Source organism: Fusarium vanettenii (assembly GCF_000151355.1).
Source record: "Fusarium vanettenii 77-13-4 chromosome 5 genomic scaffold NECHAsca_5_chr5_3_0, whole genome shotgun sequence".
In the NCBI taxonomy this organism is placed as follows: Eukaryota; Fungi; Ascomycota; class Sordariomycetes; order Hypocreales; family Nectriaceae; genus Fusarium; species Fusarium vanettenii.
Genome location: NW_003315878.1, coordinates 199,469 through 224,581, shown reverse-complemented (window position 1 = coordinate 224,581; position 25,113 = coordinate 199,469). Strand labels below are relative to the sequence as shown.

The following is a 25,113-nucleotide window of genomic DNA, read 5'->3' as shown; positions in this document are numbered from 1 at the left end:
TTTATACGAAACGGGATGATTTGAGGCTCGGCAGAGAGGACTAATACGACGTGCTCAATCACATGCGAGAGAGCGTAATAAGGGAACAGGCTAGAAGAGAAATGAAGGCAAGTGAAATAAAATAACCTAGTCGAAATAAAGAAGCGGTGACGAGAAGAGAAGTAGCCGGAATGTCAGAGCGTCCTTGTCCGTGTTGAAATGATGGTGGAGGATGGGATGCGATTGTAGCGGATGCGAATTCATGGATGATTCCCTTGTAGGACTAGCTTGTCTGCACCCAAGCGGATGGGATTTGTCCTTTTTTCCCTCTGTCTCTGTGTCTCACTCATCCGCATTTTCGAGTCTTGTCTTTGTTGGATGCCTCCCGGGACAATTGTACTCAGTCGGACCATGATGAGGGCCAAGAGCTCTGATCTGGCAGGTCTACCGGAGAATCGGCACCACAAGGCCAAGAATCTAAAAGGGCCTTTTCCCGAGGGGCCGGGAAGATCAGAGGGGGAGGGATGAAGGATGGGGGGTAGCACCAGTTGCCTATTCGGGGGAGGGATATGTCGTATGTCAAAAAGATGCAAGCGTGAGAAAATACCTTGACAAAATAATACATCATTTATGGGGTACACAAGGTTCAGGGGTGAACTAGTTATTTACAGTTGCATGGTAAAAGTGTCCTATTCTTTTTACGCATCCACATTAGGCACTTTGGGATCGGAGGGATTATTTCTGTGCGGCTGGGCTGAAGGAAGCGACCTTGACCTACAGAATGGAAGGATCTGGGCCATGCTAAGCAGGCAAGCAGACGACAAAATAGCTAGTGCAGAAGCCCAGGGAATGCAGGCGAGAGGAAATGTAGTAACCCAACGACTCGCTAGAGGCTACTAAGAAGAGCAACCTCAGGGGGTAGGTTAGGTTCCCTCTCCCGCCGCAACTGTCACTGTTGCAATGCGCCGTAGTCCCCTTTTTTTCTCGCGCACTTTTTTTCCACGCTACGAGAGACCAGACGAGTTCATTTTCGTATGTAGTCCTAAGTGAGGTGACCGCCTACGTGTCCCCGTCGTCTAGGCTTTCCTCCTCCCCCGGCCAAGTCGGCACGGGAAAAGCGCGCCGCCCCAACAACAACAAACGCCCCCCCGGTGTGTGGGCGGAGAGGCGGCGTCGTTGGCTCATGCTAAGACATAAAGACAGGACGGGGGGACGGGGGAAGACTAAATTGAACGGTTGGTATGTCCTTTTATTTTCTTCTTTCTTATTTTCTAGGCTTCGAGTAATAAAAGCCAGGGTTTCCCTTTCTTTTGCGAGAGGAACTTGGAAAAAGACGAGATTAAAGACCAGGGGAAATCGCTGTTCGCTGTTACTCGATTTAGCATCACGGCACTCCTGAGTCCCTTGAGCCCTGTATCCTTAATTCAGCCTTCGCGTACCCGTACCGTAAGTAAACGGAGCTTACATTCTTGCTCTTTTCGATTTGTTTAGCTTCTTCACCTCCATTCCATCTCTTGTTCTCCTCATAAACCTCTTGTCTGCCACTCTGCCACTTCTCTCGAATCATTCTACCATCCCTACCTCGAATATCAAACGTTTACAACGCCCTCGCCTTTTGCTCCACTCAAAAGGCCTGACCGTCGACTGCACCCCGTCCCACCTCACGGCGCTGACACGGAGGCTTGGCCGTGGCTTGGCCTCTTGTCGCCTTGTTGCGTCACGCAGCCTACGAAGCCAGAATCCAATTGCTGACGAGAGAAGAAAAAGGGGTGATATTTTGGTTATACGAAAAAGAATACACGACAACTACGAAAACAGTACAAATACCGGGGTTATGTACTGCGAATAAGAAGAGCCAGAGGTTCGGGTGTGTTTGAAAGAGCGAGGAACTGAACGAAAGACAAGAAAAAAAGGGGGACAACACAAGAAAGAGCTGGAGCTGAAGCTGGGGCTGAAAAAGAAAAGGATTCAGGAGGCGGGTATCAAACAAGTCACGGCTACACGACGAAACATCCATTCACGGGCCCAATCCTAGAGAAAGTACAGGACGAGACGAGACACGCACGAGACCAGTATTGTACCAAGAGAAAGGAGGAAAAGACGACACGTTGAAGGCGACGACAACGACAACGGCAACATCCATTCCTTGGAAGTCGACCCCATCTTGGACCTTTTTTTCTGCTTCTTGGCTGGTTCTGGAGCTTCTTAGTGACGTTTTGTTACCTATTGAGCTCTCTCACACCCACCAGAGCTAAGAAAAAAACAAAAAAGGTACCTTTTTCTGCCGCTACGTCACCCCATCCCATACAGTGCCGTCTCGCCCGGCCGCTCTTCCCCGCCCTCCCGCGATCCAATCCCAGCGCCGAGATCACTTCCCGCGCGTCCCCCCTCTCACGCTTCCAGCCCCGGACCTGAAGCGCTGGAAAACCTTGGCCCTACAGTGACCTTCCAGGGCTTTGTCGTGGGCGTCATCGCCTGGAGCTGAGGGAGCCCCTCGGTCCACTGGACTGCCACGGGGGCCCGTTGGCACCTGGACCCGTCCACCCTCTCAGGCGATCCCCGCCGTCGATCGATCACTGCCCGTACAGTAGGTAGAGCTTGCCCAGCAGCTTGGCTGGCCCAGTTCGTCGTCATGGTGCGCATCATCCCGACTCGACTCAAGCCTTCGTCTCGATCCTCTTCCTCCTCCTCCACAACCATCTCTGTCAGCAACAACAACAGCAGCAGCAGAGCAAACAGCCCCCCTACGCGATCAAAGATGGACAGCACAAGCCCTTCCAGAGACGCAGGAAACGGTCTGGCTCTCAAGATCTCCATCATCAAGGTAAGCAGAGCAGTACCCCAAACCCCGACGCACACACTGGCCAGAATTCAACCCAGGGGCACCCAGCCCTGACGACGCATCACCGCCTCTTCATCGAGTTGGCTGTATTTCGCCGCTTCAAACGGCGACGCGACTGAATACATTACCCCCGAGATAACACTAACAAGAGTGCTAACATAGATTCATTAGGCTAAAGATCTCGCGGCCAAGGATCGCAATGGCACCTCAGATCCCGTGAGCTACCCCTCCCCCTCCATCCCAACATGGGCATTTTCTCGATTCTAACATGAATTTTCTCTTCAGTACATTGTCGTCTCCCTAGGCGAAGCCCGCATCGTAACCCACGACGTGCCCAAGACGCTCAACCCGGAATGGAACGTTACCGAAGAGATTCCCCTCACCTCGAGCCAGAACCTCGTCCTGGACTTTATCTGCTGGGACAAGGACCGCTTTGGCAAGGATTACATGGGCGAGTTTGCTCTTGCCCTCGAAGAGATCTTCAACAATGAAAGTGTGGAATCAGAGCCACGCTGGTATCCCCTCAAGAGCAAACGACCCGGCAAGAAGACGAGTGTCGTCTCTGGTGAGGTCCAGCTGCAGTTCTCCCTCTTCGACGCGACCAATCCCGCCGCGACACCACAGCAGATTCTCGAAAAGTTCAACATCCTCGTGGGTGCCACCTCTCGCAACATCACTCCCTCCATGACCCCCAACCTCGCCCCGACAACCATTCCCCGATCTACGCCTGCCGCGCAGGACAGCCCCAGCGACGATGACGACGAGGACGAGGACGAAGATGAGGAGGATGAGGATGATGAGGGTGACGACCAAGATCCTACCAAGCGCAAGCGGAGACTCCGTATTCGAGGACTCAAGAAGAAGCGGCGCAACAATCCATACGCGTTCGCCAGCAATGGTTCCGACGTTGTGGGAATCATCTACCTCGAGGTTGTCAAGATCACAGATCTGCCCCCAGAGTCCAACTTGACCCGCACCAGCTTCGACATGGATCCTTTCGTTGTGACGTCCCTGGGAAAGAAGACGTACCGCACTCGACGAGTGCGCCACAACCTCAATCCTGTCTTTAACGAGAAGATGCTCTTCCACATCCAGAGCCACGAGCAGCAGTACTCGTTCGCCTTTACCGTCATTGACCATGACAAGTACTCGGGCAACGACTTTATCGCTTCGTGTAATCTGCCCGTCAAGGAGCTGATCGAGAAGGCTCCCAAAGCAAACCCAGAGACTGGCCTCTACGATCTCCGAGTGCCTGACCAGGCTGTGCCGCCCACTTCGCGATCACGCTTCAAGAAGCTTGCCGTGTCGCGCTCGTCGTCATCGCAGAGTCTGAGCAAAATGATCCGACCCACAATGAGCAAGAACGCATCGAGCACTAGTACTACATCGATTGACCCGACTTCAACGCCCTCGGTCACTAGTCGCAACTTGCTGACACCGGGCGAAGCCATTGCCAACACGGGGGTTGACAGCGACTCGAGCCAAGAGAACGGCGATCCCGGCTTCAACGATTACACCGTGTCCCTCAAGATGAAGAATTTGGACAAGTGGGAGAGCAAGCACAACCCCGTGCTCTATCTCCGCGCCAAGTACATGCCATATGATGCACTCCGGCAGCAATTCTGGAGAGCCATGCTCCGGCAATACGACGCAGACGAGAGTGGTCAGATTAGCAGAATCGAGCTGACGACGATGCTCGAGTCTCTGGGCTCCACGCTCAGTGAGACCACCATCGACAGCTTTTACCAGCGCTTCCCGCACAGGGACGCTGACAATGACGAAAACTGGGAACTCACAATGGATGAGGCGGTCATCTGCCTGGAGGATCAGCTAGAGCCCAAGAGGAGATCATCGGGCACCGTGGGCGACAAGCTCAAGGGTCTGGTTCCTGAGATGAAGAATCTCCTCCACATATCAGGCCATGGCAACAGCGGCGGCTCAGAGAGCTCCAGTGTCCTGGAATTGGAGCCGCCCTCGGGCACGCAGACGCCCTCATCGGTCACCAACATTCCTGCGCTCAGGACCCCTGCGGATGAGGATGGTGATCCTCTGGACAAGTCGGACAGCGACGATCGTAGTGAAGAGCATGTCGTTGAGATCCGAGAATGCCCCATCTGCCACCAGCCGCGACTCAACAAGCGCAAGGATGCCGACATCATCACTCACATTGCGACTTGCGCGAGCCAGGATTGGAGACAGGTCAACAGCGTCCTGGTCGGCGGCTTCGTGACAGCGAGCCAGGCGCAGCGCAAGTGGTACTCCAAGGTCATCACCAAGATCTCGTACGGTGGATACAAGCTGGGTGCCAACTCGGCCAACATTCTGGTGCAGGATCGACTTACGGGTCAGATCAATGAGGAGAAGATGAGCGTCTACGTGAGGCTCGGCATTCGTCTGCTGTACAAGGGTCTCAAGTCTCGGGATATGGAGAACAAGCGAAGTGGGTTTACAATCTGAGGACTACGAAGAATGTGCTAACGTGAGAATAGTCCGGAAACTGCTCAAGAGCCTGAGTATCAAGCAGGGCAAGAAGTTTGACGACCCCGCCTCAAAGGAGGAGATTGAAAAGTTCATCGAGTTCCACGGTCTTGACATGACCGAGGTTCTCCTGCCCCTAGATGAGTTCAAGAACTTCAACGAGTTCTTCTACCGTGCCCTCAAGCCCGGAGCTCGCCCATGCTCTGCGCCTGATAACCCGAATATCATCGTGTCACCCGCAGACTGCCGTAGCGTTGTCTTCAACAGCATCACACAGGCGACCAAGATCTGGGTCAAGGGCCGCGAGTTTAACCTCAAGAGGCTCTTGGGCGATGCCTATCCCGAAGACGCAGCCCGGTACGAGGGTGGTGCGTTGGGTATCTTCCGATTGGCGCCACAGGACTACCACCGCTTCCACATTCCTGTAGACGGTGTCATGGGCAAGCCCAAGACGATCGAGGGAGAGTACTACACGGTCAACCCCATGGCTATCCGCTCAGCACTTGACGTGTACGGCGAGAACGTGAGAATTCTGGTGCCTATCGACAGTGAGAGGCACGGAAGAGTCATGGTGATCTGTGTCGGTGCCATGATGGTGGGCAGCACCGTCATCACTCGCAACGAGGGTGACCAAGTCCATCGAGCAGAGGAGCTTGGCTACTTCAAGTTTGGTGGCAGCACAGTTCTTCTGCTGTTTGAGCCTGGTCAGATGCTGTTCGATGATGATCTTGCAGACAATTCTAGCGGAGCGCTTGAAACTCTTGTAAGTCGATTTCGGACAGAAGGAAAGACACAGATAGCTAACGTTGTCAAACAGGTTCGCGTGGGCATGTCGATTGGACACTCGCCAGCAGAGTCACAGTGGACTCCTGACATGCGCAAGGACGAGGAGAACATTACAGAGGCAGACAAGAGAGATGCCAAGCGACGAATCCAGGGCAACGTGGCGTTGCAGGACTCGCCTGAAGGCAGCGGGGACGATAAGCCGCCTCACCGACCGACGACAGCGCCCACCATCAACACCATGGCCGCGTCGGCGATGTAGAGGCGGCGGCGACAAGGCAGAAGGGAACGATGTAAGCGGAGGAGCCGGCGGTGGAGACGCCGAAGACGAAAGATACATTCAACATTGGCTAGGGTATGTAGAAGGCTATTATGGGCCGTTTGGGGCATCAACAGGACGGCCATTCGGTTGGGCGAGGTTGGGATATATTGATTGTGATGAGAAATGACGAGAACGAGCACGAGAGACCAACATCAGAGCTGGGAAGAAAGCGAAAGCGGAAACGAAAGGAAACAAAACAACAAAAGGAACAAGCAGCCATAGCCATGTCTTTGTAAATACGTGTCATTGGGTGAAGCAGGTAGTATCGATATGCGTACATGCAAGGTTTGAGTACAGGGGCATGTGAATTGTGCTGTAGTATTGATGTCAATTGTTGGGCCATGTATAGGACTGTGAAGGACTGAACGTAAGATTCCAGCCCCATCGGTTTCTAGAAGGGCTCGGTTCGGAAAGGAGAGGAAGGGGCTGCGGTGTCAGATCGGGTCGAGTTCCCGAACCGAGCGAAGCAAACATGGTGGATGTCCATGACATGAACGCATTGCATTGTTGGACGTGGGGTTTGTATTGAAAGACATGGGGAAACTTGTATCTGCCTTGTTTTTTATTCTAGCTAAATGTATTCAAAATCTAGATTAACTCTTTGAGATTCTGTTCAAATGCCGTCGAGATAAGCCGGACGAGGCTATTCACAATGAGCACGTGATGTGGGGACTGGCCTTCCCAAAGTGGATAAAGGGAGCACCGACCTTTCGGTCCAGGGTCAGGATCGGCGGGTCCCGATCTTCCAAGGATTGGGAATGAGCAGATGGTCAGGCCACTGCGGCGGGTAGGAGCGAGGCACCGCTATCCGAGGGTCCATTTTGGTCCTTGGATGTGAGATGAGATTTGGGAGGGATCTTGGGCAGATTTTCACAGGTGGACAATGTCTTTAAAGTGTTTAAAGTGTTTGATATGTTATTGGTTTTGGGTATCTATCAGCAGCTAAACAGATGCTTGCTGGTGCTTAAAAAAAGAGAACTTGATAATAAAAAAAGAGGCCGTTGCAAGTTGTTGTTGTTGTTGTTGATTAGGTTAGGTGTTTATTTCCCACTTTGTCCCCGTCCCTAGCGCGCCCTTGTTGTACCTGTTGATCGGAAGAATGATGCCATCGACGCTTGCGTGTCATGTTAACGCCCTCGGCGGGTCTCGCACGTCTTGGAGTAACAAGTGTCGTTATGTCACTCCGACGTGGGATGCCGTGATGTTTGCTCTCTCGGAGCTGGCCTTTTTCTTTTCCCCACAGGGTTTTCTGGGCTGTTTATGGTGGATATTTGTTGGTCGTGTGCCAGGGGATGCAATGTTGGGCCCCTAGAAAGAATGCCGAAAAGGAGATGAAAGCAATACGCCAGTTGCTAATCCCAGTGAAAAGAGAAACTCGTCTAGCGAGTTTGAAAGAGAATAGAGTCAAAAGGTTTAGTGACGACTGTTGGGGTTCCATTCTGATTCAGACGCGTTGGAGGGACGTCGCTCGGAGCGGATCTGGGCGGGAGGAGAAGGGGAGCGAGAAAAGGGACGGATGAAGGACGGCGATGGCTGAGAGCAGTTGGGCTCTGGCGAGGTCTGTCGAGTCTGACGCCAGGAGGCGTAGATTTGCTTGCAGAGGTGGGCGGTCATTGTGTAGGTCATGATGGCGGTTGTAGTAGTAGTAGTAGTAGTAGTAGTAGTAGTAGTAGTAGTAGTTGTTGTTGTAGTGTAAGTGAGGTTGAGTGACTAAGCTGGATGAATCAACTGAATGTGTGTGATGGTAAAGAAAACAAGATTAAGAAAGGAAGGCTGGTCCTTATTTATTAGATTCCACGAGGCTCTAGAGTTCCACTGACTGACACACACACACACACACCCCCGTTGAAAAGATGGGGGACAACCAAAAAGAGACGCGTGGGATCAATCAAGATCCCTGGCTGTCGTCGGTACCTGGAGTGGAACCTAACTGCCTGCAGTCAGTCTGACTCTTTGAGAGGTACCCGCTTCTTGTTCTTGTTCTGGGCTGTCTTTTCACCCGAGTCGAATGTCACGGCCCATCAGCGAACCGAGACCCTTTGGCAGGAGAACCCGGAGGAGCTCCTCCCAGGTGTGTTTTTGACCAATGGCGTTGACGACGTTGTAATAATCAGCTGTGTGGCGGTGCGAAATCGCATGACCTTTTTATCTGTGGCTGTGAGGCAGCCAGAACTGACTGGGCTGTAGAATCCCCTGAAAGTCTGGACCTGAAAAAGACAAGTCAGCAACATGTCTTTTCAAGTGGTCGAGAATTAAGCCCATCAGCAACATCTGCAGGGAGCACAGACAATCAATCTATCTACCTACCTAATGTCAGCTTCAAGCTCAACTGCAACCAACGTCTCATGGAACCACTCCCTCTCCAGCGTGGGGGTTTGAAGCTTTTGATGCACGATTTCCCCTTGAATCGTGAGAGGACCCATCTTTGATTATCTCTCATCGTAGGTTGCATCCTAGCGGGATCGCCTGCCTTTTCGCTGGGGAATCGACTGTTGAAACAGTCTGTGGCTGAGACAGTGACCCCACGTGACGCACCTCTACACACCATCTTCTTAAAATATCCCCTGGTGTCCGGCTAGCCCCGCAACTCGATCAGCTCAGCCCTGTCAACTTCTGGGCTGAAGTGGTGCATCAACACCACCATCGTGGCAGTTGACGCCGGCGCTAGCCTACTTTTTCAAGACCCTTCAAGATCTAACCACCTTCCAGATTATTCTAGCTACCCTTTGTCAAAGAGACTAGAGTCCATCTCTGATTAAGGATCCACTACTGTCCTTGTCAGTCATGACATCTACCTTGAACCAACCATCTCGGCATTTGAGATCATACCCCTCAAGGTGTTCACACACACCTGGATGGCGTCAATCATCCATGACCCAGCTTGAAACACATTTCAAAGGCATCAGGGTCACCTTCATCTCACGGAACCAATCACGTCAATGACAAAGAAAATCTTTATTCATTATATGCCCAACTAAACTTTTCTCCCTCAATAGCTTCTCCTTAAGACGACACACCGGGTATATCTAACTACCACATCAAACAAGACATTCAAACTCTTGACCAAAATCCAACAAACACCAGGACAAATATCAATACCAATACAAGCTCCCATATAATGCATAATGCCAGACATTCACCAAAATCACCACATCACAGAAACATCCATGGCATGGACATGCATTCAACATCATGTTAATGTACTCCACCTCCACCTCTCATGCACCTCCAACTTAGGCGTACGCTCTCCCCACCATGATATCCCCCACAGGTCGTCCCGAGAATGTCGCGTGTCCGGCATTCATCCCCACGCCTTCTCGCACCACCCCCCATCGAACCTCGAGCGCCTCCACGCCGCTCTCTCGTGGTACACGGTGGCATCTCGCGCTGAGCACCGCTGAGCAGGTTCCGCCTCGGAGAGTGAGCGGGTTTCCTGCCGGCTGGCCGCTCTCAACGGCACCCCGGGGATCCACTTTTCGAAGCGATAGCCCCGCGACTCCGAGGCCTAGCACCAACATGAGGGTAACTAGTATAAGTAGGGGCAGCGGGCTGAAGCCAATGCCAGACGTAGAGCCCTCGCTGTGGTCCAGTGACACGAGGAACACACCTTGGCTCAGGAAAAACGCCATAGCCGTCACCATAAAGAAGAGCAGCCATGACACGGGTCGGGGTAGAGTAAGATATAGCGAGGTCGTCTGTGCTCCGATGGGCTGACCCGAAGACACTCGGAACGGGAGAAGAGAGCCGAGCGAGTACTGAGAGAACTCGTGCGAGAGGTACAGGAGCGTCACTAGCGCGTTGGTCGAGACGTACAGGACACCCAGGAGAAGTTGAGGCAGCGCAGCAATAATTGCCAGGCCAGCTCGGGATGCTCCCTCAGGCAACTCATACACCACCGTGGCCTTGCCGAATGATGAGAAAGGGTTCTTGGGTCCCGCAAGCGCACCCAACACCAGTGCCGCCACAGCCAGAGCAAAGGGAACGAACCAGGCCGAGGCCCAGGCCGCCCATCGCGAGAACGAGGGCACCTGATACCACCGGCTCGACTGCGTGAACCAATACTTGGCCTCACGCTCACCCCAAATGCCCTTCTTAATCTCAGCCTTGGTGATGAGGCATGAATCCTGCGTGGTCGGATCCGGATCGGCGAGGAACGAGGTAAGGGCGTCGCCAAGTGTGACAAGAGGGTTGAACGATCGTTGAGTGAGAGCCAGGGCGAGAGAGATAACCAGAGCGAGGACGATGACTAGGTTGACAAGAGTAATAGCTCCGAGGAGGGGTCCGTTGACATTGAGCGAAGCCTCCGACTCTCCCTGGTAAGGTTCGGCAAGGCAATAATCGATCGAATCCTTGGAGCTGTTGTTTTCGTCGAGTAGATCAGACAGTAGGCCTCCTTTGGCGCTGTTGATTTTGGAAGAGCCAGACTTTGTCACGACAAGACCAGAGCTGTAGTCAGTTTGAAACGCGTTGTCAAACACCGAAATACACTCATCCGTCTCAATTCGAGTGAGAAGGGAAAGAGTCTTGACGTCTTGGTTGTCGATAAACGATTTCGAAACGAGGCGAAGATCGGTAACGGGTGCCGTATGAGATGTGATGATTAGGCCATTATAGCTGTGAAACTGTCAGCATATCTGCTGCTGTTAAGCAAAAACAAACACAAGCCAGTGACCTACATTACTTGAGAGATAACGGCGAGCACGAGAATGACTGCGGAGAGTGTAGCTCGCGTGGGTGAGATTAGAAACAGGTTTCGCACAGATGGGATGCCAATATCGAGCCACTTGCGTTGCTCGTGAGCATTGTCCACCTCTGCGCGAGTCGGGCTGCTGAGAATCTGGAAGACGTAGTTGGCTCCGGCGATGAGGATAATGCCAAAGATGTTCACAACCGCTAGAATCCCCCGACTGATACCCTCCACCTGGGTTGACTTTCCCTCCATCAGAGACGAAACGTTGGTCGAGATATGTCCCTTGGCAGCTGCAAGGGCGAGACAGATAATGGAAGCAACGAGAATGAGAAGGGCCAGAAGAACATTTGCGGCGACACCTCCCCTCCAACCAGCCATCAGTGATCGTGGAGCCTGTGGTCGTTCCTCCTGAAGCATCTTTTCCCGTTCAGCCCTGGGCGTACCTGGTCTCGAGTTGTTTGGTGAAGTAGAAGCCGAAGCGATAAAATCTCCATCAGTTCGTGAATCACGAGCACGAGGGAACTGACCCGGCTCTGGGCTCTCTGGGATGCGGTGCTTCCGGGCCAGAGACTCGGGTGTCTCCCCGCGGATAAAGTGGACGACATAGTCGGGGATAATGTCGCTGCCCAGCACAGTCGATACGGAGCGGCTGATGCTGCCGGCAGCACGGCGAGGAAAAGAACCCGAGCTGTGCGGGATAGATCGCGAGTTGGATTGTCGTCGTCCATAGGTGGGGATGGAAGATCGTGAGTTGGTGAAGCTGTGAAAGGGCCATCGGACGGTTTGCCGGCCTGAAGAAGAGGTGAAGCCTCGAGTCCGGCTCGTTGGAGGACGTGTTGTAGAAGATGATCCAGGTTCCTCCGAGATGCTGTTGTCGTGTAAGTCGGCGTTCGTTTTTGATGAATAGCAAATATCATTCTTTACCTCTCAAAGTTCATAACCGAGCCCGGCTTCTCCCAAACCCATGGTCGAAATCCCCGGGCAGAAGGGGGTCCCTCCATTGAAGTGATGGTCTATGAGAAGATGGATATGTTGGGGAAGGGTATACAAGCAAGTTCAGATCAAGGTGAAGGATGTAATGCCAGATTGTGAGCCAGAGAACAAGATCAAATGGTGGTAGCACTGCTTCTCCAAAGGGGACAAAAATAGACTCGGTCACTACGAACGAGGCACAAATCAAGAACAGACGATGGATGTGAGAGGGGGGGGGGGGGGGGTGAGAAGATGAAAGGCTACGATGAGGAGCACGGCTAGCCTCAAAGACAGATACCAAGATGAAAAGAGGACGAGATAGAAACGAAAAGAGCGGAAGAGAAGAAAAAATGAGTGTACAGAAAGGAAGGCATCAACAGTCAAGTCAAAGCAACAGGACGTGTTGGAGGAGGAGAAGAGACGGGACGAGACGAGGGAAACCCGGGAACCAAGAGGAGACGCGAGAGGAACACGACTAGAGAGCGAATGCATGCTCGTCATTCAACTCCCAAGGCGAGGGATCCTAGTTTCTCGCAAGGATGCCCCCTCAAGGGGTCCTTGTAAGCATTTGCATGAATTCGAGGGCCCCGCCGGCCAATCAACGCGGCCCGACGCCAACGGATATCCCGCCAGGGGGACGTGCTCATGTTTCGGGATCAGCACAAGGCTTTGGGGGCAGAGTCAAGGTTGGAGTCGAGGTGGACAGTTCTTTTTAAATCAGGAGCAAGAATGGATCGAGTCTTGGTCCAATTACTCTCTGTGCTTGTGCGAACTTCAGGTCATGGATCCAGCACGGGCCAGACCACAAAGACGAAGAAGAGACACGAGCTCAATAGACAATGAAGACATCTCGTTTTGACGCCGGTAGTTGGGTACCAAAGCAAGTAACCCCATCTTGCATCAAAAAGGTTGCGATTCGCTGTCGAAGCTGCATCTCAAGCGGTGAAAAAAGTCGGCCAGCCTTGCCAGCTCAGCAGCACACCACATATAACTCCCACATTAAGACTTGCCAGCTCTGCCCTTCTTTTCTTTTTTGCAGCCCGACAACCAGTGACTCAACACGTCGAGGCTGGGCTTAAAACTCGGCCGCCTAGGCGCATCATCGACCCTCTCTCGTCAGATTTCTCTGCTGGTCCAGAGTAGCATCGACGAAGGAAGTGTCTGGGGTGGCGGTGCAGGGCAGGGGGATGGATATACACGCGCTAGAAAAAAGAGGGCCGTCCCATAGCGCCCTAGATCCTGGGTTGAAACGCACAAGAAAAGAATTGTTGAAAAAAGAAACACACGGACGGGAATAAAGATGGATGAAAAGATGAGAGTCCAATTTGACTGTCGCTCCAGATGTTCGAGAAGGCGGGTAGGCAGAGGGAAAGAGAGACCCTGTGGCTTCCTTGCCGTCTCATACCCCGACACAGCCTTAACCCGGAAAAGGAATGGCTCGTGTTTCAAGTTGCCTAGAATGGAATAGCGCATGTTGCAGGTCGTTCTGGGTCTGGGTCTTCAAGTTTAATTAAGGGACGTGACATCACGGGCCATCAGCATGCCATTGCAAACCTCTAAAGAGACGAACCCTTCATTTTGCCTTGGCCGTCATAAAACCGTCTTACTCTTTCATTCACTCAGCTGTGTAGTGGATCATCATCACATTGATTATCCTAAATCACCATGCCTAATTATATCCACTTCTTATGCACACTCTTCTCCTCCCGTCCAGCCCCCGGCTCTCCTGCTCACACGCATCATGAATATACCAACCCTGGCAAATAGGAACATCATTCTCGATAAGTATGCGCAGTTCATATTACGGACCATCGATATATCAGCCCTGGACGTCATCCCCAGACCAGCCGGGAAAGGAAACATTCCAGGGGAGCAGCTGAAGCACAAAAATAGCACCACCCTCCTTCACAAACGCCTATCCCCTGTCTCTTGTTCCCACAACCTAGCTTTCGCAGATTGAAACAACATCTATTCGTGATAACATTGTTCCCTCGAGTCTCCAATAGAGGATAGTCAACGAGCCCTTAGCCCATCCCATCTTACAAAGCCCACTATCCTCTTCAAACAGCACGCAACAGCAACATCAACTCCCCGCTTAAAAGCAAAACAGAACCAGAAAATCGTAAACGAGCGCCGTGGCTATGCGAATCTTGATGCACTTTTCAGCACAAAACGTATCCTCCCCCTCAACCGCCCCTCCCGTTCCTTGATTAGGCCAACAAGTCCTCGCGTCTACTCATGACGACGACAATGTCGTGATCATTCCTTTACAGTGCTCTTGTTGGGCAAACCCCCTCAACAACTTCCCCACTCTCTTCTCTTATCCCGAGTCTTCCGGACACTCGGTGCCTATTTCAGTCGACGATCGCGCTCTCATCGATTGCGCTCTCGTCAGCTTTGTTGAGAGCCTCCGTGTTCTTGGGAACAGTGATGTTAGCAGCAGCCTTGTGCTGTGCCTCGGCAAAGTGCTCCCAATGCTCCGGATCACTCTCTTCCATGCTCTTGAGCGCAATATCACGATGCTCTTTGAATGCCCTCACAGGACCCTTCTCCTTGACAATCTCATAAAGCTCTCCGCCAATATCCTCCGCAAGTTCCGAGAGCATCCGAACGTGCTTCGGGTCAGAACTGATGTCGTCGATCGTGCTGAACAGGTCCATCTGCTCCTGCTTGAAGAAGCCAACACGGAACCGATGACCGGCCCGGAGGATCCGACCCTCTTCCTCTGCCAATGTTTTGGCCATCGAGTTCGACCTTGACAGTGCTCCGGCCGCATTGAGCTCGGAATCATCCTCGTTATCTGAAAGAGCCAAAGAGGGATCCTCTGGTGGGAGTACAATTGGAGCCTCCACTGCTCCCTTGGTTTCGGCCCGTGGTCGAGCTGGCTTGATAGGCTCTTCGCGTGTATCTGGATACTCGTCCTCGAAACGCTTGATGATACCCTGCAAGGTATCGTCCAAGAAGGTCAACCTACGCAGGTTGTCCTGATCACCAGGGTTGGCCCTGGCTTTGATCAGTGCTGGCTGGAGACGGAGCCGGATCTTGCGAGCTCCCATCAACAAATGCTTCGACATGTCCTTCGCCTTTCCTCCTGTTGATAGTGTTGGCGCGGGCCTCGATTCACCGTTCTCGACCTCACGAATGAACTCGCCCGACTGTCTCCGGGACTCATCACCCCGGTTCTTCAAGCAACAGGTCAACGCCTTGACCACGCCGGTGCCTCCAATAACATAATCCTCGTCGGGCGCCGAACCATCGATGTCGATATCCTCATCCTGATCTAGCACGTCGTGTCCGACAAGATGCGCAAGGACATCGGGATAATTATGGTGCTTGTGATCATGCCCCTCGAGACCATTCTCAGCCAAAGTTGAAGCAAGAGCCGCATTGATATCGGCGTCAGGGATTCGTTCCATGTTTCGCAGGCAGTAGGCAACGACCTGTTTCGCCATTGCCTTGACGATTTCTCCAGACCGGTCGCTTGGAACTTCAATGTCCACGCAGATGAGGCTCTTGGACACGCGAGCCGCTGCAAGTAGGGAGGCATATAAAGCGCAGGCCTCCTCTTGGGCCTCCTCAGTCCTCGCGTCGGCCAGCTTCATTATCTCGGTGTTGTTGGTAATGTTAATGTGTGCAAGGGCCTTGACTTCGGGCAGGACTTCAACCAGGGCAATCGCCTGCTCTGGTGTCATCTGAACATCCTCGAGATGAATGCGCTTCAGGGCCTTCATCTTGGGCAGATATCTGGATCAAGTTAGTCAACTGATGTATGCAAACGCTAAACAATTACGAAACTCACCTTCTGAGCAGGCCAACGGCGCTGGGAGTTGACTGGAACAACGCCGGATTCTGCGACAGATCGATGAAGCGAAGGCCAGTCAACTTGGCCATGGTCGGAAGAATCTTGCAGAGAGATGACGGCGACAGGTTGCAATCAGCCAGACTCATCGCCCATAATGTCGATTGATCATTGTTGATGGCCGCTGCTAGGGCCTCGGTGTGCTCGCTGAGATCGTTTCCGCCAAGATCTAGACCCTCACAGTTACCGGCAGCGAGGAACTTGATGATGTGCCGCACACCTTCCTCATCGATCTGGTTGTGTGATACACCTAGCCGGCGAACACCACACTTTATTAGTCCGTCGATAATTGTCCCCAGTTGCTCCATGCTCAGACCAGTCTCGCTCAGGTTGACCAATTCGAGAACTGAGCCGCCAAGACGTTCCCCAAGCGCCTTGGCAAAAATGTCTGATATACCTCGGGGGATCTGAACGCCATTGGGCAGTGAACCATTCTGCTGCATCTGAGGTTGGCGAGGGAATTGAATCTGGGAGAGGTCAAGGAATTTAAGGGGTCGACAGAGGTAAGTGAAGAGAGACAGATGCTTCCACCCATCAGGACCGATCTTGTTGTTTCTTAATACAAGTCGTTCCACAACACCGCCCTGGTCCTCGAGGTCGTGCTTGGGTTTCCCTCGTTTCGAGACGCTGCGCTTTGCGGCAAGGAGGCCGGCCAGGATGACTCGTACACCCTCGTCGCTTAGCCCACTGTTCTCCAACAACACTTCCCGAACAGGTACAACGGCTAGATAATCTCCAAGGGTGATCAGATCCGGTAGCTGGAGCCAGTAGTTGGTTAGATCGAGCTTGTTCACCACGCCAGTCGAGGACGAGTAATTGGACGAGTCGTTGAGCTGTTCAGTGATCTTCTTAAGAATCGGCGTCTCGCGTAGCTGACAGCATCTTCGGTAGATGCGAACAGGGTTAGTAGTTGGGTAAGACGTCGTCTTAGGAGCCTTGACAACCGGAGGCGTCTTGGTGTTGGTGTTGGTGTTGGTGGAAGAGTCGCTACTGTCATAACGGATTTCCATGGGGATTGATCCATTGGCCTCTGCGAGCTTGCGCTTCTTTTCCTTCCTGGCCTTGCGTTCCTCCTCGCTCTTCTTTTTCTTCTCCTTTTTCTTAGTGTTCTCTTCCTTCTTCTCGGATGCCAGGGCCGTGCTGTCGTTGGCGGTCTCGTTCTTGGCTTCGTTCTTGGCCTCGTTCTTGGCCTCGCTCTTGGCGGCTGGAGGAGGAGGAGGAGGAGGAGGAGGAGGAGGAGGAGGAGGAGGAGTTTCAGTTCCCTCCTTCTCGGGCTCTTTTGGAAGAGGTTCCCCAGTAGTCTTCACTGCTCCATTGGTCTCCTTCTGTTCCTCTACAGCCTTTGGGTTTTTGAGGGCCTCCCCTTCACCCTTTTCTGTCATCTTCTTCTTTTGCACCTTGTCGACATTGTTAGGCTGCGCAGTTTCGCCCTCGACGTACCGAGGCATTGGCGCAATTTCGACGTCGACGCAAAAAGCCACCCTTCGCAATTTGGCGCAATGGAGTTCGGATATAGGACATCGCTCCCGGTTCTGGTCCACATTCAAAACCACCCTGTCGACCAAACCGTGTCCTAACTTTCCGCCAGGCGAGAGTGCACCGCTAGAGGACGAGGATAGACGTCTAAACACACCCAGGAAGCCGGCTTGACCACTCTTTGGCGGGGCTGGTATATAAGGACCGTCACCTTCGGGTTTAGAGGCATGTTGCAGGACAGCATTCTTTGTATGCGAGAGTTTGGGAGGAGCGGGATCGGAGATTGGACTGGGTGTCTCTGGTATTGAAGCCGGTGTTGGTGGGTTGGCGGGAGGAGAGCTGGAGGAGAACTTTGCAGAAATATTGGAGAACCATGAATTGCGACGGTGCGGCGGAGTTCCAACCGGACTTGGTTTATCTACAGAATTCGAGCGCGAGGGTCTTCGTTGAGTAGCAGAACCGTTTGAGGGCACAGCTTGGCCATTAGTTGTACCGTTGGTATCGGGCGACGGGTTGTCTGTCGGGGCCGAAGCCGGCGATTTTGGTCTCGTAGTTGCGCCAGGAATCTGTCGCGGCAGGGCTGGCGAGGGACCCTTGGAAGGAGGTGAATTCCTTGACGCTTTTTCTACTCTAGAGGTCAGCTCGGAGTCGTCGTCGTGGTTATCCCGGGAGGCGATGCGATGGGACGAGGACGGGTGGCGACTTGGAAACATGCCTTTGGGAGCGCCATGGGTCATCCAGCTCACATCTACGCCGTGGACCTGCTCCATGCTGGGATGGCGGCAGCGACGAGGCTGAGGAATGTGGATATGAGAGTAGTAGATAGATGGATGCTGTGGATATATTGGGGTGAAGGAATATCTCAGATATCGGATCAAGGGAGGGATTTGTAAAGAAAAGAGGAGAGAAGGTGTGTCGAGGTGGTGGTGGTGGTGGACGGTGGGCGAATGCTGGAGATGGTCGAGGGTGGGCTGGATTTGGTTAAGAATGGTTTGGCTGAGTGGAGGGAAGCTAGATTGGATTGCCCTGCTACAGGTAGTAGCAGGTACCCAGTAACTAGGTTGGAGTACCGGGAACAGTGGTGCGCTTGTGCTCTATCCGTCGAGTACAGGTACATTTACCTTTCTACCGGCATTAGTTGACTAGCGCGAGTCGGACGCTGGCATGGCTCGCGGTCTCGGCCTGGAGCGGGACAATGATGACGGGGGGAGATGAACAATGAGGCTTCTCTTCTTTTTCATCTTGATCTTATTGATTGATTTATGGTGAACTTATGCGCAGGCGGGGGCGAATGCGCGGGCGTACAAGTACCGTTGACCTGAGGCGAGTGGATTACATGTATCATGGCCATTCAATCATCGCCAGCTCCAGCTCGGGTGCTTGCTTTGCTTGTGCTGACCAAGGCATCAAAGCAAACTAAACTCTGTGCTTGTACCCTACTAGCTAGGGCTGGATCATCAAGCATGACGGGGGTTTGTGGAGTCCAGTCCTTGACTGACGGATAAAGATGCATGGTCACTTTGCTGTCCGCGGGAGGGGGGGGGGATCTGGTTGATACCATTGACGAACAATCTCGTAAAAAGGAGACTGATTGTAAGACCATGACAATTTCAAAAAGACCTTGTCCCAGCTTCAAACCAACACAAACAAATCCCCCATGATCAAACGGCAAACGGGTAGAGGAGGCTTCGGGCGGGCAAAGAGTTGTCTGTCGGTAGGTACCCCGGCTTTATCGGCGTCAGTGCGAGCGCCGTGGCCGATTCTAGCGACCACCACTCATCATGGGTTGGTGAGATCCTGGATCCCGGATATCCAATCCTCGGAGGCGAGCAACGGGAGAGAGGCTTTTGCTTTGTAATTCTTTCCCGTCCAGCCAGCCTTGAAAACCCCAATCCTCGTGGTTTTTCAGCCATCGAGATGTAAACATGGGGGAAAAGGGGTAACCCGTCATTTCCAGCTGGAGAGAATTAAAACAATGACACCCCGGGTTTCCTTGTGCAAGCAACGTCTGATGATGCATCTCCTCCCCTCAGCCCATGATGGGCACAGAGCAGAAAATCGACAGAGGAGGAAAAAATCGTCACACAATCCCTCGTGATACATGGTAACTGACAGGTTGCAGAGACCCTCGCGGCGCACGTGTCTTGTAAGGGAAATCTTGGCGAAAAAGCGATGCGATGTCATCAGGGTTCGTTGCTGTTGTTCCCCGTCACACAACAGGATCCATTTCTTTCTCTCACCTTCAGCCTTCACCTTGTGTCTTGTTCAGGAGTGCAAGTCCGGGGAGCCAATCAGGCTGGTATTGAAGGTAAGGAACATGACATCAAAGGGGGGTGAGGGAAAAAAGCAAAAAAGGTGCCCAGAGATGCCGAGCTTTGTCCATTATGTGCCGAGACATGGAAGAATCCTTTTACACGCAGGTGCATCCTTCAACTTTTTTTTGACAGCTTCTTCAAGAGTTCCTTTTCTATCATGAACCAAACTGCCTGATCTTTGTCTCCGATCCCAACCTCTAGACATGGCTGATGATGGTATGTTTTGGCGTTACTTTCGGCTTGCCCCTCCCTTGCACGCGCCACCCCAAACAGCAGAAAATCGTCACCAAGCCCGCAGATTGTCTGATGCGATGCGGTGGGATGGATGGGGATACCCGCGCGGGCGCCCACCCGCATTCACGTCGGGGCCGGAATATGCACCCGCTCCGAGGGATAGACAGAATCGGGAATCGCCACGACAGTTTTACGGCTGAAAATAACGAAATAACGTCCGAGCCCCAGCAAAACAAGTCCAGTCTCTCCCCTGGCCGACCGGGCTTTGCTTTCATCCCCCGGCCGTTGCTTGTTCATCGTCAACAAGACGTGCCGACCTCGGCCCGCGATCCCATCATGTTTTCCTGCTCGAGATGACCTTGATTTCATCATTATTCAAGGGTCCTTGCTCCGTCAGTATCCACTCCCGGCGTCAGGTTCCGTTCCGTGGAGAGCCATTATTCCACCCCTGGATGGATGGATCCCCCGCCTTCGTCACTCGCTTCTATTCTCCCGTGATGGATACATGCAACCTCGAGTATAATTCCGCCGCTCGGGACTGGGACTGCAGAAAGAGGGATATTGGTCAATCGCTTCCGTCAGCCGCCTCTAAGCAACGCTCCGTCACTGTCCGAGTCCGAAATACCCGGAGGGAACCCTAACCCCAGCGACGGTTCCAGATTACTCATGCATCCTCATGTCTCATGCTCCATCGGTCTGGTATAACTTTAAGAGAGATTAGCTCCGGGCCGTTGCTTCCAGGTCGCGAATTTCCACGAGATGCAAGACTTGGTTGGAAACTCTCTCAACCGTCGTCTTACCAATGAGCTCACCACTGTTGAGCCTCATGTAAGCAGCAGTTCCGAGACTTGGCGATGGTGTCGTGCCCTAAACTCAATGACTTGACAAAGTTCAACGTCAGCCCTGCCAGCGCTCCTTTGAGTTGCGTGCAACTCTCAGACTAGGCCCACAATGGGCAAGGGCACACGCACACACATACAGTACAAGTACACACACTCACACGACACGACACAACAAGCACAAAACTTGAATCGAGTACAATCAGACACCCGTTCACCACAGCTATGGAATTTGGCGGGAAGGTATCTTTTTGATAATTCATTCATGTGACCCAGTGTACGGACCTTTCCTTTCCTCGAAACTCCAAACCCAATGCCAAGGTTAACAATCGTCAAATGCCCACACGGTTGAAAACTTTTTATTCCTCGTCCAGAAGCTCGGCGATGCGCTCCTGCACCCGCTTCTCCTTCTGCTCCTTGGTCTGCTTGGGGGTTCGGTACTTCTGGGAGATGGCCTTCCACTCCTCCTTGGTCTTCTTCTCACCCTCACCCTCGGCCTTCTTGAAGGGGTCCTCACGGATGGCGGCGTGGGCCTCAGTGTAGAGATCCTCAAGACCCTCAGCCTCGACATCGTCGTCGATGTACTTCTGGAACTGGCTGCGGTAGCGCTCCTCATCGTCGTCGGCAAGAGTCTCCATGTACTCAGCGACGTGGCCACCGTAGATGTAGTTGCGGAGGACATCAGCGTCGAGCTCCTTGGTCTCGATGTCGTAACCGGGGAATCGCTTCTCGGAGTGGGGGACGAGGATACCACCGTCAGAGGCACCCTTCATGGCACCAAAGACACGGGCACCGGTGGAGGTGCGCTTCAGGCCAACGTCGAGGAAGACCTTGAAGGGGCGGCGCTCGCCATCGTCGGTCTCGGCGGCCTCGGTGAGGGTGAACTCACCATCGGCCTCCTCGACACCGGTGAAGTCCTCGTCGAGGCCGAGCTTCTTGAGGGCGCGGCGGGCGATGAGGAGACCGGTGGCGTAGGCAGCGGCCCAGTTGGTCAGACCGTGCTCGATACCGTAGGCCTTGAGCTCGTGCGAGTAGGCAGAGACGAAGACCTTGTCGCCAGAGATCTCGGAGGAGATGATCTGGCAGATGATGTCCTTGTTGGTGAAGCGGACGACGAGGCGGTACTTGGGCGCATTGTACTTGTTCTTGGCCTGGGTGATGAGGCGCTTGCGGGCGTAGTAGTCGGTCTTGCCCTGCTGGCGGCGCTTGTACTTGGTTTGGTAGCGGCTGATATGGTCAGTATGATTTCGTCTCCAAAGTAGGGCGAAGCGGGATAACTCACCTGTAGTACGCGCTGTTCTTGACCAACTTGTGGAAAACCTATCGCACATCCCCGAGTCAGCAATTTGCGCTTCAGATTTGCTCATCCTCCTTCCGAAGCAACTTGCTGTGACTCTCGTCGAGCAATTGGCATTTCTGCCAGGAATGAAAACATCTAGAGGAGTCCTCTGCTGAGCGACTCCCCCGAGATAGGCCTCAACTTACCATCTTGACGGTATTTGCCAACGACGACGTGTGATACTGAGGTTGGAAAGTTGATGGAGGGATTCAAAATCGGGCTGGTGGGGGATAATACTTTTCTGTGCCCTAATGAATCGCCAAAATCGCTTAGCTCGTGCCTGTGGACCTGGGTTGGGGACGAGGCACGTGATCCAAGACTCGGTCCCGATAAGAAGGCCTTATCTTAACAATTTTCCCCGCTGAATGCTGGGGAACCCATGCCGAGGCTTGTGGGTGGGGTTCCTCGGAGTTGAATGTCCCAAGGTCCGGCTTACACTTGGGTGCCATCGTTCAAGAGTAACACAGATTTGACTCCAAGACTTGACCGCCGATTTTCTGAACTATCATCATCATTTACAGTAACTAATCTCAAATTCTGTCCAGCAAAGATGCCAGAAGAAAAGCCCAAGGTCCTCCTCTTTGACATTGGAGGTGTATGTGTAAGTAAACCCCGGTGACATCAACACTCTTGACATTCCCCTTTCCGTCTCTTCCGGTTGTTCAGAGCTTTCTTTTCCCATACAAAATAGCGAATTCGCAAGGTAATATCTTTCCATGCTAACACCCTCCAGGTCGTGTCGCCGTTCCAAGCTATCCTGGATTATGAGTTGAGCTTGGGTATCCCCCCTGGATGGGTCAACTACTCTATATCCAGCACCGCCCCCAATGGATATTGGCATCGGTTAGAGAGGGGAGAGATATCCATGGACGACACATTTTTCAGCGGATTTACCCAGGACCTTCATGACCAAACCAGATGGGAGGCGTTCTACAAGAGAGAACAGGGCAAAACCCCCAAGCTATCGACAGAGACGCCTCCTGTTCCCGATGTCGATGCGAAATGGTTGTTCAACGAAATGATGACCGTCTCTAGTAGCGCCGATCCCTGGATGTACCCAGCGCTGAAGAATCTCAAGGAGAGTGGACAATTCATCCTGGCCGCACTCAGCAACACGGTCATTTTCCCTCCAGGTCACAAGCTCCATGTCGAAAACTTCTTTGACGAACCCGTACGGGCGCTGTTCGATGTCTTTGTTTCTTCAGCTCACATCGGAATCCGTAAGCCGGATCCCAAGATGTATCAATTCGCCCTCACGCAGATTCGCGAACACGCTGAGACCTATAAATGGTTGCCTCGTGGTCAGGGGCTGGGCTGGGATGAAGGCATTACGGCTAGTGATGTGGTGTTCTTGGACGATATTGGTGAAAACCTAAAGGAAGCGCGCAAGCAAGGATTTCGAACAATCAAGGTTAACCTGGGGAGGGCGTTTGAGGCTGTGGATGAGCTGGAGCGAGTGACTGGCCTGAAGCTCGCTGGCGACCATCCAAAGATACCCGTGGAGCCTAAATACCACCAGGCGAAGGCGAAGATGTAAGACGATATCATAATGGGGTTGGAATTAGAAATTAGAAACTGAGTGAGATGCGTCGTATCTCAAATCTTTCGGGCAACATAGACGTAGAGAGTGTCAGACACTTCAATCTTGCCGTTGACTGCAGCATTCTCCCACTCTTGTTGGAACTTGTCTCTACCACTAGCTCTCAGTGTGTCTGCAACAGTCGTTCCAGCAAGAGGGCCGTTCAAGATTTGATCGAACTGCGCATCGGCCTGGTCGAGGTCGAGGTACGTGTTGCCGAGACCCAATGCCTTTTCCACAATCTCTACCTTTTCGACCACAAAGCCCTGTCGTTCTAGTATCTCGCTGAAGGAGTCTTTGGACTTGATCCAGGTTCTATTCGAAGGGAAAGGGAGACCCAAGTTTCTAGCGACTTTTTCCACCAAGAGGCCTGAGGGAAGATTTTGCTCGTGAGTGATGTCGATGACGACTCTGCCGCCCGGCTTCAGATACTCGCGCCAATGGGCAACGACTTGCTCTGGATGTTCAAACAGGACAAATGCGTTTGAACAGAGAATGAGATCGAAGCTATCCTTTTGCACGTGTGGACATCCGATCAAGTCGGTAACATCGTGCTGAACCAACGTAAGGCGGCGAACCAGAGGTGGGTTGTCTTTGAGCTTCTCCCGCGCCTTGTCGAGCATGGCAGCTGTGGCATCGACACCAACGACAGTGCCTTGGTCGCCAACTCGTTCAGCTGCAATTATGGCATCCAAACCAGTGCCGCATGCCAGGTCAAGGATGCTATCGCCGGGCTTGATGGGTGCTACATCTGTGAAGCGTTGGCTGTATTCTGGGTGCCAGGAGTTCTCGTAGTCGGTTGCCCGCAGGGTATACATGCGCTGAGCCGAATCAACCTGGGTCTCAAAGGAAGTCATCGTGTTTCTTGGGTATGCTCCGGATTGTATGCTCTTGTTTGATCGGATTGAGGGGTTGATGAATTGCAGCGATAAACTCTATATTTGTAGTTCGAAGCGTACTTGAACGCTGCTATAGTAATCAATCTTGGTCATGACTGACGGTGACTTGTCAACCCGAGTTCGGCGTATTATTGAGCGAATTGACGCTTGTTCATGTAGTTGATTGGTTTCTGATCACGACATTGTCTCTAGTGATGGTTGAGTCATCAAGAGTCACTGGACTGAGGGAATTCCATCTCCATCGGACATGCATACTCTTCACATCCCGATGCTGTCTTAAACAGATCTATTGTTGGATAATGATAAGATGAAAGTGGAAGAACTCATGGCTTCTATTCTTGCGCCATCTTCTCCACTTTCCGCCCTTCCCGCAACGGCCCGCTCCCCCGTGCTTGCGATGGCTTCATAAACGTCACCTTGTACAAGGAGATGGCATCTAGATTCGGGGTCGAGTTTCAGCAGATGGGCTAACAATGTCGCAACGCAAGGCGCAGTCAGGGCGAGTGT

The 25,113-nt window shown here is 52.7% G+C and overlaps 6 protein-coding genes across 6 annotated transcripts; 2 read left to right on the top strand and 4 right to left on the bottom strand.

The window, feature by feature from the left end:
• Positions 1 to 2,611: 2,611 nt before the first annotated feature.
• On the top strand, positions 2,612 to 6,697 carry NECHADRAFT_69234 (uncharacterized protein; the record flags this gene model as incomplete). Its single annotated transcript, XM_003051054.1, has 5 exons — positions 2,612 to 2,803; positions 2,993 to 3,037; positions 3,107 to 5,261; positions 5,311 to 6,062; positions 6,117 to 6,697. 5 exons carry the CDS (start codon positions 2,612 to 2,614, stop codon positions 6,342 to 6,344), a joined length of 3,372 nt encoding a protein of 1,123 aa, XP_003051100.1. The 3' UTR covers positions 6,345 to 6,697.
• Positions 6,698 to 9,637: 2,940 nt separating this feature from the next.
• On the bottom strand, positions 9,638 to 12,095 carry NECHADRAFT_80253 (uncharacterized protein; the record flags this gene model as incomplete). The annotated part of the gene is made up of 3 exons (XM_003050678.1): positions 9,638 to 11,018; positions 11,081 to 11,962; positions 12,019 to 12,095. 3 exons carry the CDS (start codon positions 12,093 to 12,095, stop codon positions 9,638 to 9,640), a joined length of 2,340 nt encoding a protein of 779 aa, XP_003050724.1.
• Positions 12,096 to 14,420: 2,325 nt separating this feature from the next.
• Positions 14,421 to 18,131, bottom strand: NECHADRAFT_104404 (uncharacterized protein; the record flags this gene model as incomplete). The annotated part of the gene is made up of 4 exons (XM_003050677.1): positions 14,421 to 15,810; positions 15,866 to 17,085; positions 17,233 to 18,026; positions 18,089 to 18,131. 4 exons carry the CDS (start codon positions 18,129 to 18,131, stop codon positions 14,421 to 14,423), a joined length of 3,447 nt encoding a protein of 1,148 aa, XP_003050723.1.
• A 2,856-nt stretch (positions 18,132 to 20,987) lies between these two features.
• On the bottom strand, positions 20,988 to 22,305 carry NECHADRAFT_60974 (60S ribosomal protein L5). Its single transcript, XM_003050676.1, has 3 exons — positions 22,275 to 22,305; positions 22,072 to 22,109; positions 20,988 to 22,016 (listed from the first exon to the last, which is right to left on the bottom strand). Exons 1-3 carry the CDS (start codon positions 22,275 to 22,277, stop codon positions 21,149 to 21,151), a joined length of 909 nt encoding a protein of 302 aa, XP_003050722.1. The 5' UTR covers positions 22,278 to 22,305; the 3' UTR covers positions 20,988 to 21,148.
• Positions 22,306 to 22,678: 373 nt separating this feature from the next.
• NECHADRAFT_40587 (uncharacterized protein) lies at positions 22,679 to 23,665 on the top strand (the record flags this gene model as incomplete). Its single annotated transcript, XM_003051053.1, has 2 exons — positions 22,679 to 22,729; positions 22,862 to 23,665. The coding sequence occupies 2 exons, from the start codon at positions 22,679 to 22,681 to the stop codon at positions 23,663 to 23,665; spliced, it is 855 nt and encodes a 284-aa protein (XP_003051099.1).
• Position 23,666: 1 nt separating this feature from the next.
• NECHADRAFT_69226 (uncharacterized protein) lies at positions 23,667 to 24,601 on the bottom strand. The gene has a single exon (XM_003050675.1). It carries the CDS (start codon positions 24,562 to 24,564, stop codon positions 23,725 to 23,727), a length of 840 nt encoding a protein of 279 aa, XP_003050721.1. The 5' UTR covers positions 24,565 to 24,601; the 3' UTR covers positions 23,667 to 23,724.
• Between the last annotated feature and the right edge of the window lie 512 nt (positions 24,602 to 25,113).